The sequence below is a fragment of the Perognathus longimembris genome, chromosome 2 (assembly GCF_023159225.1).
Source record: "Perognathus longimembris pacificus isolate PPM17 chromosome 2, ASM2315922v1, whole genome shotgun sequence".
NCBI lineage: Eukaryota > Metazoa > Chordata > Mammalia > Rodentia > Heteromyidae > Perognathus > Perognathus longimembris.
In genome coordinates this window covers 74,867,998-74,883,507 of record NC_063162.1, presented here as the reverse complement: position 1 = coordinate 74,883,507, position 15,510 = coordinate 74,867,998, and the positions used below count along the sequence as shown (strand labels likewise).

Here is a 15,510-nt window from a genome sequence, read left to right as displayed (position 1 = left end):
TACCACAGAGTCATAATCTAGTGTCTTCCAGTCTGAAAGATAGGGACATTGGAATGGTTTTACAAGATTGTTCTAAAAGATTAAAGGGGTAGCAAATATGAAAGGGATATTCCAATATAAAGTGATTATCATTAATAATTCCATAGATTATTAAATCATCCAAATTCAGGTGAGCCAGCATTCTCCCTTCAAAGCTTCATTCAAGACACTGACAACTTGTGATTTTTAATTATTTAAACTTACTACCTCTTTCCTTGCTCATCTTCTGACTGAGGAGGGTATAGAACTCACAGCTCTGGGCTCCTAGGACAAGAGAGGAAATAACAAGGTCAGGGAATATCATTTCCTGAATACCTAAAGTGGGAGGCTCTTCTGGCATAAATGAGCAGGCACTAAATGAACTACAAATGAATCAATTTAAACTCACATTGCAAATGTAAGCATTGTGAGAGTCACAAATCCCAGTTCACACAGATGCCCTGACAAGTAGTTTAGAATGACAACTCCTAAATGTTGGCACAGGAACAATTTTTATTTGTTATTTTTTTCCAGTTGAAGCATCTCCCTAACTGAACGAGTCAGTCCAACAAGTACATAATCAATCCAAGCAATGAAGACTAAGAGAATGAGTCAACCCACACAAGGATGTGGTCTATCCAGGCAGGCCACAGCTGAAGTATGGCAGGAAGATGAGCATTGAAAGTGAGTCTGGAAAGAGGTTCAGCTCTGTTGTAGCATTTTGCGACTTAGCAAGGCTTTGTAGCAGTTCCTTTGGTACTTAAGCTTTGTTAGCAAGGGCATCATATGTAGAACAGAACTATGGGACTGTGCTAACCTATGTAAAGGTGGGAAGACCACCACTGCAGCTTGGCCAGGACAAGTTGGCCTAGGAATGAAGGGAGGGCAGAGCCTCCAAAGGTTCCAGAACCTGATGTCCCTGTGCTTCTCAGGGCACGGCATGATTTCTGTACCTCAGATAGAACTGGAGTCATGGCTGAGTCTCCCTCCTTACCATCCCATGTGTTCTGTGAAATTCCTCCTGGCCAGGGGCCGCCACAATTTTGCAGCTGTCAAGTGCATGGAGTTCCCAGAAGAAGAGATTAAGTGGGTTTAACTTGTTATTCAACACGTCCTTCCCGTCTGCCTTTACCCAAAGCCCACCCTTAAGACACATTTTAAACAGCCTGATGAAGGTTTTACTGTTACTTTTTCTTTGCTTCTTTTTTCTTCTCTCCATTCCTTGAATCTCTTTTTCTACTAAATTCATCTCAACAAATATATAATGTTTCTCACAGGAGTAGTGTGAAGTGTTACAGATTTACACTGAAATACGAAGTGCTGAAGTGAACATACCATAAAAGAAGAGGAAATTCTCCTGCAGCACTGAGTGTAACTCATGCATGACCCCGGGTGACAGGACAGACAGAGGAGATGCATTCCAATTTGGGCAAATGCAAAGGTGCTTAAGGACATCTGACCTGGACCTGGACAGATGGACAGAGTCATGCTGGTTGAAAGAAGAAGACAGACATTCCAGTACATGAGCAAAAATACAGATGTGCAAAGCCTTACTGTTGTCTGGGAGTGATAACAGGGCCAATCAGGGCTTCTGATTGAAAGTGACAGGAAAGGAACTCACAATGACTTACTCTGGCAAGACCGACTGACAGGCAGACAGACAGATGGGCAGGCAGGCAGGAAGATGGGTGGGCAGAGAGGCAAGCATTATCTTGGTTCATATAACCAAGAGAGCCCTCTATACCAGCTCCACTGTTGGAGGCTTTGTCCTGGGACAGAACAGTACCCTCATATCCTGGCTGTGCATCCTGTCAGCTCAGCACCCTATGCAGACATGGTGCCTCTTCCTCAGGAATTCCCAGTACTCCTGGCTACTGACTTCCCATCTCCAGCCAGTCAGTGTGGCTGGGGGAGCCCCATTCCTCTTCTGGTCCACTCTGGGACATACACAGTGCCCTGTTGAGTGGTAGAGGTAAGGCCAACCTCACCCATACCTTCTGGGCTAGAAAGTAAAGGAAGAGAATTGATCCAAAGAGAGGTCAGGCTGTTGTGACTACAGTAAGGAACAATGCATTCTGGGTAAGAAATAAATGTCCCATCCCCAGGTATAAATAGAACTGAGCATGAGATGAGAATGACCACAGCAGGGAGGAAAAGAATCAAAGCAAAGCAGGCCCCAGACACTGGATCTCTATGAAACACAGAAGGTGCTGGACTTCATGGTTCCTGGCCGACCTCCCACAGCACAATGATGGGTGACACCACCCTGGGCATACCCAGCCATCCACCACTTTCCACACTGGGATTTAATTCCACCCCTGCCCTCCCACACGAGGTGGTGATGGCGCAGAGAACCTTGAAGAGTAAAACAAAAAGAGAATAAATTATTCACAGACTTCTGCTTGCTAATTGTTAGTAGTAACAAATTACTTTGGTCCCACACTGTCTCCCAGTGCTGAGGTGATGGAGAGCTACTGGAGGGTATTAAATGATTAAATCTGCCTTATTCTCAAAAGACACCAGTGGTGGTGGCAGGATGTGGGCAGATGGGAGGAGGACAGGCTACAGGCAGCAAGGTCTGTGAGACAAGTGGAGGGGACAGCTTCCTACCTGAAATAAGCTCCTGTGCCCAAGGTCACAACCTGCTCTTTCATGTCTATGAATTCTCTGTACTTCATCGTGCAACCCAGGAATGGTTCACAAGGGTGCTGACAGTGATCTCCAGGGATCCTTCAGGATGTGTGGGCAATACTAATGATGCTTGCACTGTAACTTTTACACAATTGCCATCACTATTGCTAAAAGAGTGCCTTATATCTTACAACTGATGTTCTACCACTGGAGCCACACTTCCAGCCTGTGCTTTACATCTTGTAACACCTTATCTCATTTTCACAGTATTGGGAAGTATATACTACTGATCCCATTCACAAATTACATCAGACCAACTTGTCCAAAACCAGAGGACAGATGGACAGCAAAGGCTGGGCTGAAACTCCTGGCCTCTGACCCCTACAACAAGCTATCTAGGTGCCCATTATCTGCTGTAAAGCTAAATAAAAATGGGGTCTTTGATCTGAAAGAAGAAATCAGAACCCACACGGATTCTGACATGAAGATTGGAGGGAGCGAAGGGAAAGCTCCGGACCACAGTCAAGCACTCCTACTAAGTCGGGGAGGCCGGAACAAGAGTCAGTTATAAGGATCAGCAAGTAATGCTAGACCCTTGACCAGTTTTCTGGAAAAAAAAAGTGGCTTTGAGACTCAGAGTAGCTCACTCTGTATCAGCTCATTACAGAAGGGAGAAGGGGAGAGAAGGCTCTTTTGCCACAGACAAATTAGGGGAAAACAACCAATGTCCAAAGTCAGCATCCACAGTACTAGGTCACACCACCATCCACATGCTAGGAAACACACCATCCATGTGCTAGGACACACTACCACCCACATGCTAGGACACACCCATCATCCACATGCTAGGACAAACCCACCATCCACATGCTAGAACACACCATCATCTACATGCTAGAACACACCATCATCCACATGCTAGGACATACCACCATCCACATGCTAAGACACACCCACCATCTACATACTAGGACACCTACCATCCACATGCTAGAACACACCACCATCCACATGCTAGGACATACCCACCATCCACATGCTAGAACACACCACCATCCATGCTAGGTCACACCCACCATCCACATGCTAAGACACACCCACCATCCACATACTAGGACACCCACCATCCACATGCTATGTCACACCATCATCTACATGCTAGAACACACCATCATCCACATGCTAGGACACACCACCATCCACATGCTAGGACACACCCATCATCTTCCTCCTTATAGTTGCACTGGCAAAGAGCCAGGTCCCTTATGCTGTATTCCTGATAAAATAGAAGACATGAGGATTCACAAGGCAGCTATCAGATAAAGTCAAACTCGGAAGCATTCTGCACAACAAAACAGCACTGTGTGCCAATATCTCAGGACAAAGGGAAGGTGAGCAACAAGGAGGGCAAAATCCACATCGTAATAACTCTGCACCCTGGAGCCTAGACTAGAAGAGGAGGATGCTAGGAATGGGGCATTGGGTGAAATCTGTGCATGCACTGTACTCGGTAAACAGCATTACATAAACATTGATGGTGATGATTTCACCGTAAGGAAATGGCTTTGCTCTCAAGAGACTCAATTGAAATCTATCTACAGCTTAGGGTCAGAGGTTCAGAAAAAGGAAATGGCCAGGTAGATGCTACATCTACAGCAAGTGTAGCAAATGACAAAAATTGATTCTAAGGATCAGGTAGTGATTAATTCTGTTAGCCTTGCAGTGATTCTAGAAATTTAAATATTCCCAAAATAGTTTGCTTTGCAAAACAAACAAACAAATGCAAAATGATTTCTTAACTATAGGCCCTATAACAGCCTAAAATTACATATTATCACTGGATTGCATGCTGTTCTGGGAGGTTTAACAAACAAGGAAACACAACCCTGAGTTGGGCAGCCATATTTAAGGATAAAATAATGAGTAGGATATTATACAAACACCTAAGCAAACAATTATAAGCCCAAAATCTGCACACTTAACTTTCCTTATTCAAAACCTGAGCTATTTTCAAAGAAAGAGAACATTGAGTAAATCCAGGTATAGTTTCGGATCCAAGGGCCAAGATGGCTGCTTACATCACATCTTCCCAGGTGTGAGTTTGCAGAGTGAGTTGTGCTATGGGTCAGGCTGCAAAACATTCACCTTCAAGTTCTTTTTTTTTTTTTTTCAACCTTCAAGTTCTTAAAGCTCTCTGCCAGGCTGGAGTTATCACCTCTTCTAATGAACAAGCGCATCTGCAACATTCTTGAAAATAGCAGTGCTAGTTAGCCCAACCTAGCAGCTCCAGAACCTAGAGGTAATTTTCCTGCCCAACCACTGCCAGCACACTTGGCAGTAATCAATGAACAGTCTAGAGATAACAGAGCCACCTGCCAATGACCCTTAACTGCTCATGCATTTAGAAGTCATTTACAATATGGACTCCGTTCCAGTTCATTTTCTCCAGTTCCTCCCCAAACTCTCCCTGCCCTCCTCTAGACCCCATAGCCTCACAGGGAATCAATCCCCTGTGCAGTTGTCCAACTCCAAGATGATTCAGGATACCTTCATCTGAGTGTTATATGCATAGGAGAAATTTACTCCCAATCCTATAACTTAGCAGGAGAAAATATATACCTAGATATATGTTTTTAATATTTATCTAGATATATTTAAATATTTATCTAGATAAATATTTCTCCACTAAGTATGTAGATAGGTAGATGTACTATTATATATATGATACATAGTTACCTTTCTACCTACGGCAGATAGTGGGGCCAGTGGCCGGTGGATAATGGGTGTGGTGCATAATGGGGGGTGGATAATGGGTTGGTGGATATCAAGCAGTGGATAATGGAGGTGATAGATAATGGGAGTGGTGGATAATGAGAGAGGTGGATAATGGGGAAGGAGAATATCGGGCAGTAGTTAATTGGGGTGGTGGATAATGGGGCAGTCGATATGGGGCAGTGAATAATGGGAGCAGGATGTGTAGAAGGGGTCATTCACTGATCAAGGAATATCCAGATTTATGTCTCACAGAGCAGAGCTTTGCAGGGGAGCAGGGAGAGAAATGACTCAATTCTTATTTAAGGCATCTCAATTTCCTCACAAAACAAATGCAGTGATGTCATTTGTGGTGGAAAGCTTCTGGGGTGACATATGGTAGCTCTGAGTTGTTTCCCAGCACGGAGTCCCAAGCCACTAGGCCAATCTGTCTCTACTTCAGCCTCCATTGAGACTTAGCTCCAGGCCTGGTACAGGGGGGAGGTGCAGGGGGAGCAGTTGGAGATGATGGTGATGAAGCAGAAGATGTGGGAAGTCCTAAGTTGCAGCCTCTGGCTGGGGGTCTAGGAAGGAGAATGGTAGGTACAGAGGTGGTGCTATCTGAGATCAGCGAGATTGTGCTCCTTTTCTCTCTGCTGCATCCACTCCCATGTGGGAGGATCAAGAGAAGGGAAGGCAGCAGGCTTTCCCTTTTCCCGTGGTCCCTTAGGCCCTGTGTGGTTTGGACAGGCCCCAGTCTCCCACAAGCTCCTCCAGCCAAACCTCAGCTCCCACCTGGCGTCACGACTGGGGAATTCACAATGGACTGACATAGCAAGGAAGGAACCAGGGCTGAAGCCTTGGCCATCTGGTCCAGACCCTTAGATGGGTACTGGGCACTGCCTGGACACTGGGAGAGGCCAGCAGAAGGTGCCAGGGGACTCTACCTTTGGGGCCACCAGAGCCTCACCAATGCAGACCCCATTTTGTAGAGGCACTGGGGAGAGGGGATGCCAGAATAAATGAGAATTTCACTCAAAGTAACTAAATCAAGCCAAATAGAGTGGTGTGCACCTGCAAGCCAGTGCACAGGAGGCCAAGGTAGGAGGAGAGTCGGTTCAAGGCCAGTCTAGACACAGTAAGAGCTTGTCTGAAAAAAAGGCTGTGCAGATGGAGGTCAGAAAAGGAATGGAGATTAAGCATTGAGGGCTCAAAATCCACATGTGAGGCTCCTAGTTGACTTCAAATATAGAGTGTCTCCATTGTACTCAGTAAACCAGCATCTCCTGAGGAAGATTAGTTCATTGCAAAGAACATTAAAAGGCTCCATTTTCCTCTTCTTCTCTGGGTTATGACCCCATACCACAGTGTCTAGTCCCTGCTGAGTGACAAGGACAAGCCCTCTGCCCTAATAAACTGGGGGAACAGCAGAGCAGACAAGGAGATGAGGGCACAACGCCACCTGCTGTGGCTTCCAGGACTTCAGGGCCTCTTCCAGTGTGTCTGTCTGTCTGTCCTTCTGTCTCAATCCCTCTCTTTCTTCTCTGTCTATGGTACTAGGATTTGAACTCAGGGCCTCAAGTGATAGAGCACTTATGTCTCTCTCTCTTCATTAATATAAAATAATAAGCTTTTTATTATTTCTCTTTTTTATTAGCTGGCATAGTGCTGACTAAGATCAGGTGTGAGGAGAGATGGTAGAAGGAAGTGCCGCCAGGACTAGGACCGGGGTCTTGGCAGGTGACAGGAAGCAGAGCAGGATGGAGGATGATCCTCAAGCCTGCAGGCCTGGGAGTACTTCAGCAGAAGCGGTTCAAGAAGAGACTTCCTAATAATTTTTTCCTTCAGGCTTATTGACATTTGGGTCTTGTTTGAGAGTGAGGGCTGATGGCTGGGTGTCCCGGACCTGGTGTAGCATGTTAACGATCACATGTGAAAATCTCCAGACACACACACACACACACACACACACAAACACACACACGGCAAGGTGGTTGAGAGGGCCAGAACTGCAGTCAGAGGGCCCATCTCCAACCTCCCTAGAGGAACATCTGCCCCCTGGTGGTCAGAAGAACCATCTTCCGTTCTGACACTCTCCCGAAGTCTCCAAGCCCTAGAGGCCATAATGCAATTTTCCTCCTAGATCTTTGACATCTGGAATTGGCATTGCTCAGGGATTTTTCAGTTCGTGGGTAACATAGGGCTAGGAATTCAACGTTCTTTCTGTGAGTGCCTTGCCCTAGCTGTTCACTGAGGAAGGCCATGAACTCAAGGGGAGGTAGAGAGATCACAAGGAAGACACTACAAGACTGGTTCCACATCCACGAAAACCACTCAGGTGTCCAGTCATCCTATGGCCCCTGCAGACGAATGGACTTCATTTCATATAGAACCCCAAATGCAGTCACCAAACCTATTCTACAAACCGGAAATGCATTTGCCTGCAGTTCTGCCTCACCAATGCCGCCGCCAAGACAACTATTCCCCCTCTGTATCTGAATTCACTGCCACTCCATCTACACAAGAAGCTTTGCAGTAAGCTGGGCACCAGTGGCTCACACCTGAAATCCTGGCTACCCAAGAGGCTAAGATCTGAGGATCACAGTTCAAGGCCAGCCTGGGCAGAAAGGTCTATGCGACTCTTATTTCCAATTAACCACCAAAAGGCCAGAAGTATAGCTGAGGATGATGTGATGAAGCACAAGCCTTGAACAAAAGAAGCTCAAGGAGAGCATGTAGGCGCTGAGTTTAAGCCCCAGGACCAACACAAAGAAAAAAGAAAAAAAAAAAACAGAGTATCAGCAGCCAATGCAGATGGAGATTTCTCAGTTCATTTCAGTCATCCATTCACCTCTCGGTGCCAGAATCCCAACCCCCAACCCCACCCACCATGTACCTCTTGTGCATTTATCTGGCTGTGTCATCTTCTTTGGAGCAAAAGTTCATTAATGTGACTCATATTGCCAACATCAGGACCCTGGCATCCTAGCATTTAAACGCCAATACCAATGAAATACCAACAGCAACTTAACGTCAGGAGCTGCAGCCATAGCCCAGCTCACATGGACTCAGATTCTACTTTACAAAAGAAGGCATTCACTGAAACATGGTTGTGTGCAACAACTCCCTGGCCCATAAGAGAAACCAAGTTTCTCGCCAAACCTGAATGACGTCTTCACCAAGGCTTCTGGGCTGTCCAGTGGCGGCAGTTCATCAGCCAGGATCTCCTCTGGGGGCCGGGGGTCATGAACGATGGTGGGCCGGGCCTTCTCCTTGACGTTCCCCGTGAGCCCATCAATGAGCGAGTTCCACAGGCAGTTCTGCGACTTTGACCCTGAGGGTGAGGGAGAACGACATGCGGTGAATCCCCAGGCAACATCCAGGTGCCACACCAGCCTCTCCTGGGGCCCGGACTGGCCAGAGGCCACATCTCAGTTATCTGTAGAAACACCATTCCCAAAGAGGACCCCATTTCTAAGAACCACCCCCACGCACCAAGACCCATGGAGCCTGCATGCATGCGTGCTTGAGGCCTGCCCTACAAACACTTCAACAGGAGATACCTGTGAGAGACCAATGTCCAGCAGGAATAGGGGTGGAGAGCAGAGCCTGATTAGCCGAATGATCCAAGTCAGCGCTAACACTGGCACATGGCGCTGACTGCCCAGCCATCTCCTTCGTCCAAACATACAACCCAATGGATCCACACACTCCTAGCTTCTGTAAACCTCATGCTTTGTCATCAGCTAACAGCAGCTTCTTACATGATGACTGACTGTACACGGGCTCTTAGTGATGACTGAGCACACGAGGACTCGTGTGATGACTGAGCACACATGGACTGTTAAGTGATCACAGTGTACACAGACTCTCTATGAAGAGTGGATGTACATGGTGTCTTAGATGCAAAATCTGAGCAATGTTTGGACCTCAGCTAGTAATAATGTGTTTGTCTTGGTTCATCACTTGTAAGACATGTGCCATAGAGATGTAGGAGGTTAGTAACATAGACCGCCAGGCAAGGCATCTATGAGGTATGTATGTATTCTTTCTACAAAGCTAAGACTTTTAAAGTGAAGTCATTATAAAAAAAAGACAATAAAAACAAACAGGTGACTGTAAAAAGCAACTGTGAGCACAAGGATTTTTTTTTTGCCAGACCTGGGACTTGAACTCAGGGCCTTCGTACTATCCTTGAGCCTCTTTTGCTCAAGGCTAGCACTCTACCGCTTGAGCAGCAGCACCACTTCCGGCTTTTTCTGTTTATGTGGTACTGATGGATTGAACTCGGTGCTTCATGCATGCTAGGCAAGCACTCTCCTACTAAGCCACATCCCCAGGCCAAGCACAAGATTTTTGAAGATAGAGTCGGAAGGCATTACCAGGACTCAGCCACTGTCATCCACTTGCTCATGCTAGTAATGCTCTGCCCATAAGAAAGTAAGCTCTCGTCTGTGTGCTTTCCCTACCCCTCCATGTGGAAGGTGGCCTCTTTCTAACACACAAAGCCTCTCTGGGGGCCATGAGTGATGGCAGGGCCACGAGAGGCAGTGCAGCTGGTGCACACTACACGTGGGACAGGTGGAAATAGATCTGATACCATCAGAGGACACTGGGGCCAGGGTGGCTTGGGACCCACAACTGAGCTGTTTACTGCACTGCTATGTTATAAGCAAGGAGATACAGACGAGGGTCCTCTCCCCATGTATAAGCAGAGAGTGCACATTTGATTAAGTCTGTGGGTGAAATCAGAGTGCAGTCGGGAAACACGCAGCCATGCCTCCAAAACCTTCACAGCACCAGGAAGCCACAGGTTTCCCTTTATCAAACTCAGACAAGTACTAGAAAGCTGAAATAATGAACTTGGAAAAAAGAAAACTCCATGTTCATCATGCTCTAGGCCTTCCTGCCATTATCCCCATTTGACACAAGCTGTAATTAAGTAGAACCTGTGCTCCATCCATGAAGATTTGAGATCTCATTAATGCAGCCTCACCTACAACCTGGCCCCAAGGTACCATGCCCAGGGAAGTCGATGAAGACCCCCATTATTGGGTAAGTTTCAACCTCATTCCAAAGACGAATGATTTACAACAGCCTGCCACACACATGGGAGGGGGGCACCAGGGCAAGCAATGTGCCTGGAGGTCTTTCCATTGATGCCTGCCACCAACACAAGGTGGCTGATACTCTGCCCCCTTACTCTGGCACAGTTCTGGCACACTTTCGAAAGTTCCAATTCACAAGAACCTTTAGCATCAAGCTGCCCACAACCAACATTCACTACATCCCCCTAGAAAACTTCTCCTAATTACACCTGCTAATGACACCCAGTGGTCCCTTGAATTCACTACAGTCCAACCATACATAGGACTAGGTTATAACTATAACCTATGCTATAACCTCCAAAATGAAGCACTGCCTCAGAAATAAGCAGTGATTTCCAAAATGTAGTCTAAGTGGAAGAGAGGGAACATACAGGAGAATTTCTATTTTTATGCCTCTGGACTAATAAATGAAAGGAAATGTAGATTTTACTTCTGCAACAAATGCAAGAGAAACAAAGACCCAAACTATAAAAATAGATCTCTACCCAAGAAGAGCTAGAGATAAGAAATAAAAGAACTTCACATAAATACAGTTTCTAGTGGTGAACTCAGCACTTCAGTATTTTTTAAATGAAAAGAAATCTCTTTAGAGATTGAAAAACCTACAGTTGAACACAAACAGAAAGGAAGCTAGTTGTATGTCAAACTCATTAACAACTACGGTTGAATATCAGAATTTAACTAGTGTTTGGAAACATCCTCATGGACTCTGAGCTCTGTGAAGAGCTTGGTTTCTCTGCCACTGAATCAGGACATAGTAACTTTAAATAACATCGCATATGTGTAATGGAATGTGTGTGTGATGTAATTTGTGGCTATAAACGGGGCTGCTGGGATCAGAGATCTCACTTTAGGGAAGAGAAGATCAGCAGGCAGGGGGGTGGGTTTGAATACCACAGAAACCAGTGGTGTTGAATATGAAGGGCAATACCTGCATGGACTCATGATTGTATTTGACAGGCCTTGAGGAGATGCTTGATGACTGCACTACTTGGTAAATGATGCACTATTTTTCAGACAGCCCAAATGTGAGCAAGAACAGTTTCAATCATTTTGACAGAGGCAACAAGAGTACGTGATAAAGAGATAGAAGGCCTTTCCAGGTCTCTCCAGGCTTGAGAACACAGCCATTTCCTCATGACCAGGAGAGACCTGGGGTCAGAAATTGGACTTTTAGAGGAAATTCTGAGTTGCTTCTGGCCTAGGGCTTCAGCCTCACCTCCTTCTAGGAAGCAGATGGGGACAAGGGCTCCTGGTGAGCGGTTGACTGTGATAACCGACAGGAGCCGTGGCCACCGTGGGCATTTTCACTTTGCTTTGTGTTTGTAAACCTGATGTCTTACCTCTGCCCCACGTGTTACTCAGACAATAACAGTGTGTTAACTGAGCCTCTTGTCTTGGCTGCCTCCATCCTTATCACCCCACCCTAAGGAGAAGGCCACCTGAGTGGGGTGCATTTTTCAAATACAAATCAAGAAATCAAGAAATCCAGCTCCTCCCCCACCTCCCATATCTTGGGTCATTATCTACCTGCTCTAGTCCCATAATGGATAAATGGAAAAATTCTGGGACATCCTTAAGCCCACTGGAATGGTTCTGATTAGCTCTTGCCCAGCAGGCCTCTGTCTTCCCCCCTGGCTGGTGACCCATCTTAGTGTACCCTGCCCCATGACTCCCCCATGACTTGTTTGTTCCCTTCTCTTAGTGCTCATGAGTATGTCCATATCCAGTGTTGGTCATAACAAAGCCTACAGAGTGAGGGCAAGCCAAGCTGGCTCTACTGGGGTCTCCAGCATCTCTGCAGGGATATTCCCACAATGCTCCTCAACAGTAAGAGAAGCAGCATCTACTGCTTGCTGGTATGTCCACGAGCAAGAGGAACCCCACCAGAATTAATCCCTCAGCTTTTCTGGTCTACTCACTAGTATAGGACAATTTCTACACCACTGGAGAATTCCTAGGGCAGAAACAGAAAAGACAGTGCAGCTAGAATAAATGAAGCCAGGCCCAAGAGGTGCCTGTGCCCAGAGTCCACACATCTGCAGCCTTGAAAACACAGCCAGCATCCTGACTGCCACTCATTCCTGCCTCAGAGGGCTGCAAGTAGATTCTGCGTTGCTTCATCCTGACTCAACCTGGGGCAGATCTTTTAGAACACATTCTCTGAGTGAGAGAATGGAAAAGAACTCTTCCTCTGATGCTCCATGAGTGAGGGCGGGATTCTCTCTGGGGACACTGGAAAGGTCTTCCCTGACAATGTGAAAAATAAAAAGTCCCCTGCTCTGGTTTATTTTAAGCTTATCTTGCAAGCATGAAATGCTTCTGACTAAATAGAGGCAAAAATACGGACAGGGAGAGAGTCACACGGGTCTTTTTCAATAATAGCAAAAACCCCATGAGGGGAACCATAGGTAAACTAAGCTTTCAGAGAACCAAAAACAATGTGGGGAGGAGCAGGAGTGCCCAGCCCCCAACCCCATCTGCTCCCCTGCTGCCTCCCCACCCACCCCCCAGACTTACTCAGAATTCAGTGTCTACTGCCCTCTCCTCCCCTCACTCTGCCCTCTGTTCCTGCCATAACATGCTTCCATTCTGTCCACAAAAAGACAACTTCTCATGTCCCCCATAAATCTTGAGCCTTGAAGCCAATGATAAACTTCCCGAAAGTCCACCCACTCTGCTGGTGGACTCAGTGGCCGTGCTCATCCCCCCATCCTCTACCCCCCCCCCCCATCCCCATGTGACAGCACCATGCTTTCCATGTCCTGGGCATTGTAGTGATGCCACAGCCTGGGTTACCTACTACTTAATTACCAAACCCAGCCTTCCAAGCTAGCGCCACTCAATTGTTCTTACTCTTTTCTCTCAAACATTACAGAGCACTCAGACACGAAGGCTTCAAGAGATCACAGAGTCTGGAAAACAGCAGATTGCTTGGCCTCTAACTGAGAGTTCTGTGTGAACTCCATGCCTGACCCAGCAAACATGCACTGACTGCAGTTCAGGCAGAATGTCTTGCACCTGGCGTAGAGCAAGCAGAATGTTCCACATAAGAAATCCCAGTCCCCTGGCTGCAGGCAGAGGGAGAGCCTGCACTCCTCCCCTCCCTGTCCCTTGCTGGAACAGTTCAAACTACAAAGAAGGAAGTTCTGCCTTGTGAAGCAAGGGATGAATGAATGATGCAAGGTAAATGCAATGGGTTGAGAAAAGATAAGGAGACAAGGAAAGGAGCTTGGGGGGAGTGGTGACATTGAAATCAGATCATTGCAAGAAAAGGATTTGAGGAGTATGAGATCAGAGATAACTATAGCTTCATTGCAAGAACACAAGTGGAGAAGTAGCAAAATTAGAAATGATGAGATCTGTTTCACAGTGTGGCTATTTCAATCTGATAAGTGATTTTTCTACTCAGTTCAGGATGAAAACCTGCAAAGGCTCTGCTGGCAGAAGGCTGAGAATTTAAAGTCCCGCAAATCACAGAGAAAGAAAGTGAAATAATTCTCCAAAAAGGGGATTTAAAAAAAAAAAAAAAAACCTAAGGGGGAGGGGGGAGGGGGAATGAGGGAGGAGGTAACAAACAGTCCAAGAAATATATCCAATGCCTAACGTATGAAACTGTAACCTCTCTGTACATTTTAAAAAAATAAAAAATAAAGTAAAAAAAAAAACCCTCAATGGTTCCCAGAATATCTGTGGCCTGAGGAGGAGGTTCCTAAACCCCCGGTGGACCAGAGTACACAGGAACCAGAAGAATACAATAAACCCAGATAAGAAGCTTTATGCTCATTAAAAGCCACCAACAATGACAATATGGAAGACTGAGTATCAATAACATCTGGTCAGTCACATGGCACCTGCTCTATTATTTTCACTATACTAATCCTCACTTGTAGTAGCTTGTCAGTAATTCTGTCTCCTGCAATTTCAAGGAGATTTAAAAATTTGCCTCCATCTCTCACACGTTGGGGGCATGGGGGCCAGCTTCCTCACCAAAATATATGAAATCATTCAATCTGGGATGACATACCCTGAATTTGTAAGGGCATTAAAGCTTATTTCTGAGTTCTCCTATTTAACTAACCTGGTGTGTGTGTGTGTGTGTGTGTGTGTGTGTGCACACGCATGCGCACGCACGTGCACACGTATGCATGTGTGACTACATCACGATATAGTGAACTGCATTTGCTTTTCAGCATTGGGATATGATTTGATATAAAAATGTTTCTGTAAGGTTTGCATGATAAAGGCCCAGTGGTCATCTGGTGGACGTCTGGACCATTAACTTCATCGATGGTTGCACCCACTGAAGCACTCCTGAGTGAATGGACTTAGCAACAGGTCCTGGGATGGAAAGAGGAAGTCACTGGGGTAGGCCTTTAAAAAGCAGAGTTTTCTCCCAGGCCTCCAGGCCCTTCCTCCCTGTCTCCCTGTTTCCCAGATGCAACAAGGTGATTGGTCTTTGCCCACTGCCATGATGCCTCATCATCATGCCTCATCACAGCCCAAAAGCAATGGAACCAACCACCATGGACTGCCACCTCTGAAACCTTGGCCTTCTAAATCAATTATCTCAGGTATTTTGTCACAGCAGAGAAAACCACACTAGATTTGTACCTATGAGTGTCTGATAGTTCAAGACCTCATTATCTCTTTTTGCTTATCCTTACTTAATGTCTAGGAAAACTTGGTTGAAATCATATTATCAGTTTCTAGTATAAAAGAGTTTTGTTTCTTTTCATATTTTTGTCCTGGAGACTTTTATAAGCTTTCTTTACCCTTCTTTTATAAGCTTTATTCTTGCTCTTCCAGATTAATCAGAAAATGATATATAATAGCCATTCATTTAGTGCATTTATTAACAGGGTGTCTCCTTCATGAACTCTTACATGTTTTATTCTTGTGGTACTAGGGATTAAACTCAGGACCTCATGCTTACTAGGCAAGAACTCTACTACTTGAGCCATATCTGCAGGCCCTTTTGCTTTCTTGTAGCTGGTTTTGA

General features: G+C 45.9%; 1 protein-coding gene across 5 annotated transcripts in view; it reads right to left on the bottom strand.

Annotated features, from left to right (window-relative positions):
- Pde1c (phosphodiesterase 1C) overlaps positions 1-15,510 on the bottom strand; it is a 278,713-nt gene that overhangs the window by 202,737 nt on the left and 60,466 nt on the right. For all 5 annotated transcript variants that reach the window (XR_007210013.1, XM_048339509.1, XM_048339510.1 and 2 more), the window contains exon 3: positions 8,563-8,734. Coding sequence is in view for 4 of the 5 variants with exons in the window: in XM_048339509.1 (XP_048195466.1) it covers positions 8,563-8,734 (172 nt within the window). In the remaining variant the exon portion in view is untranslated. The remainder of the gene's footprint in view (positions 1-8,562; positions 8,735-15,510) is intronic.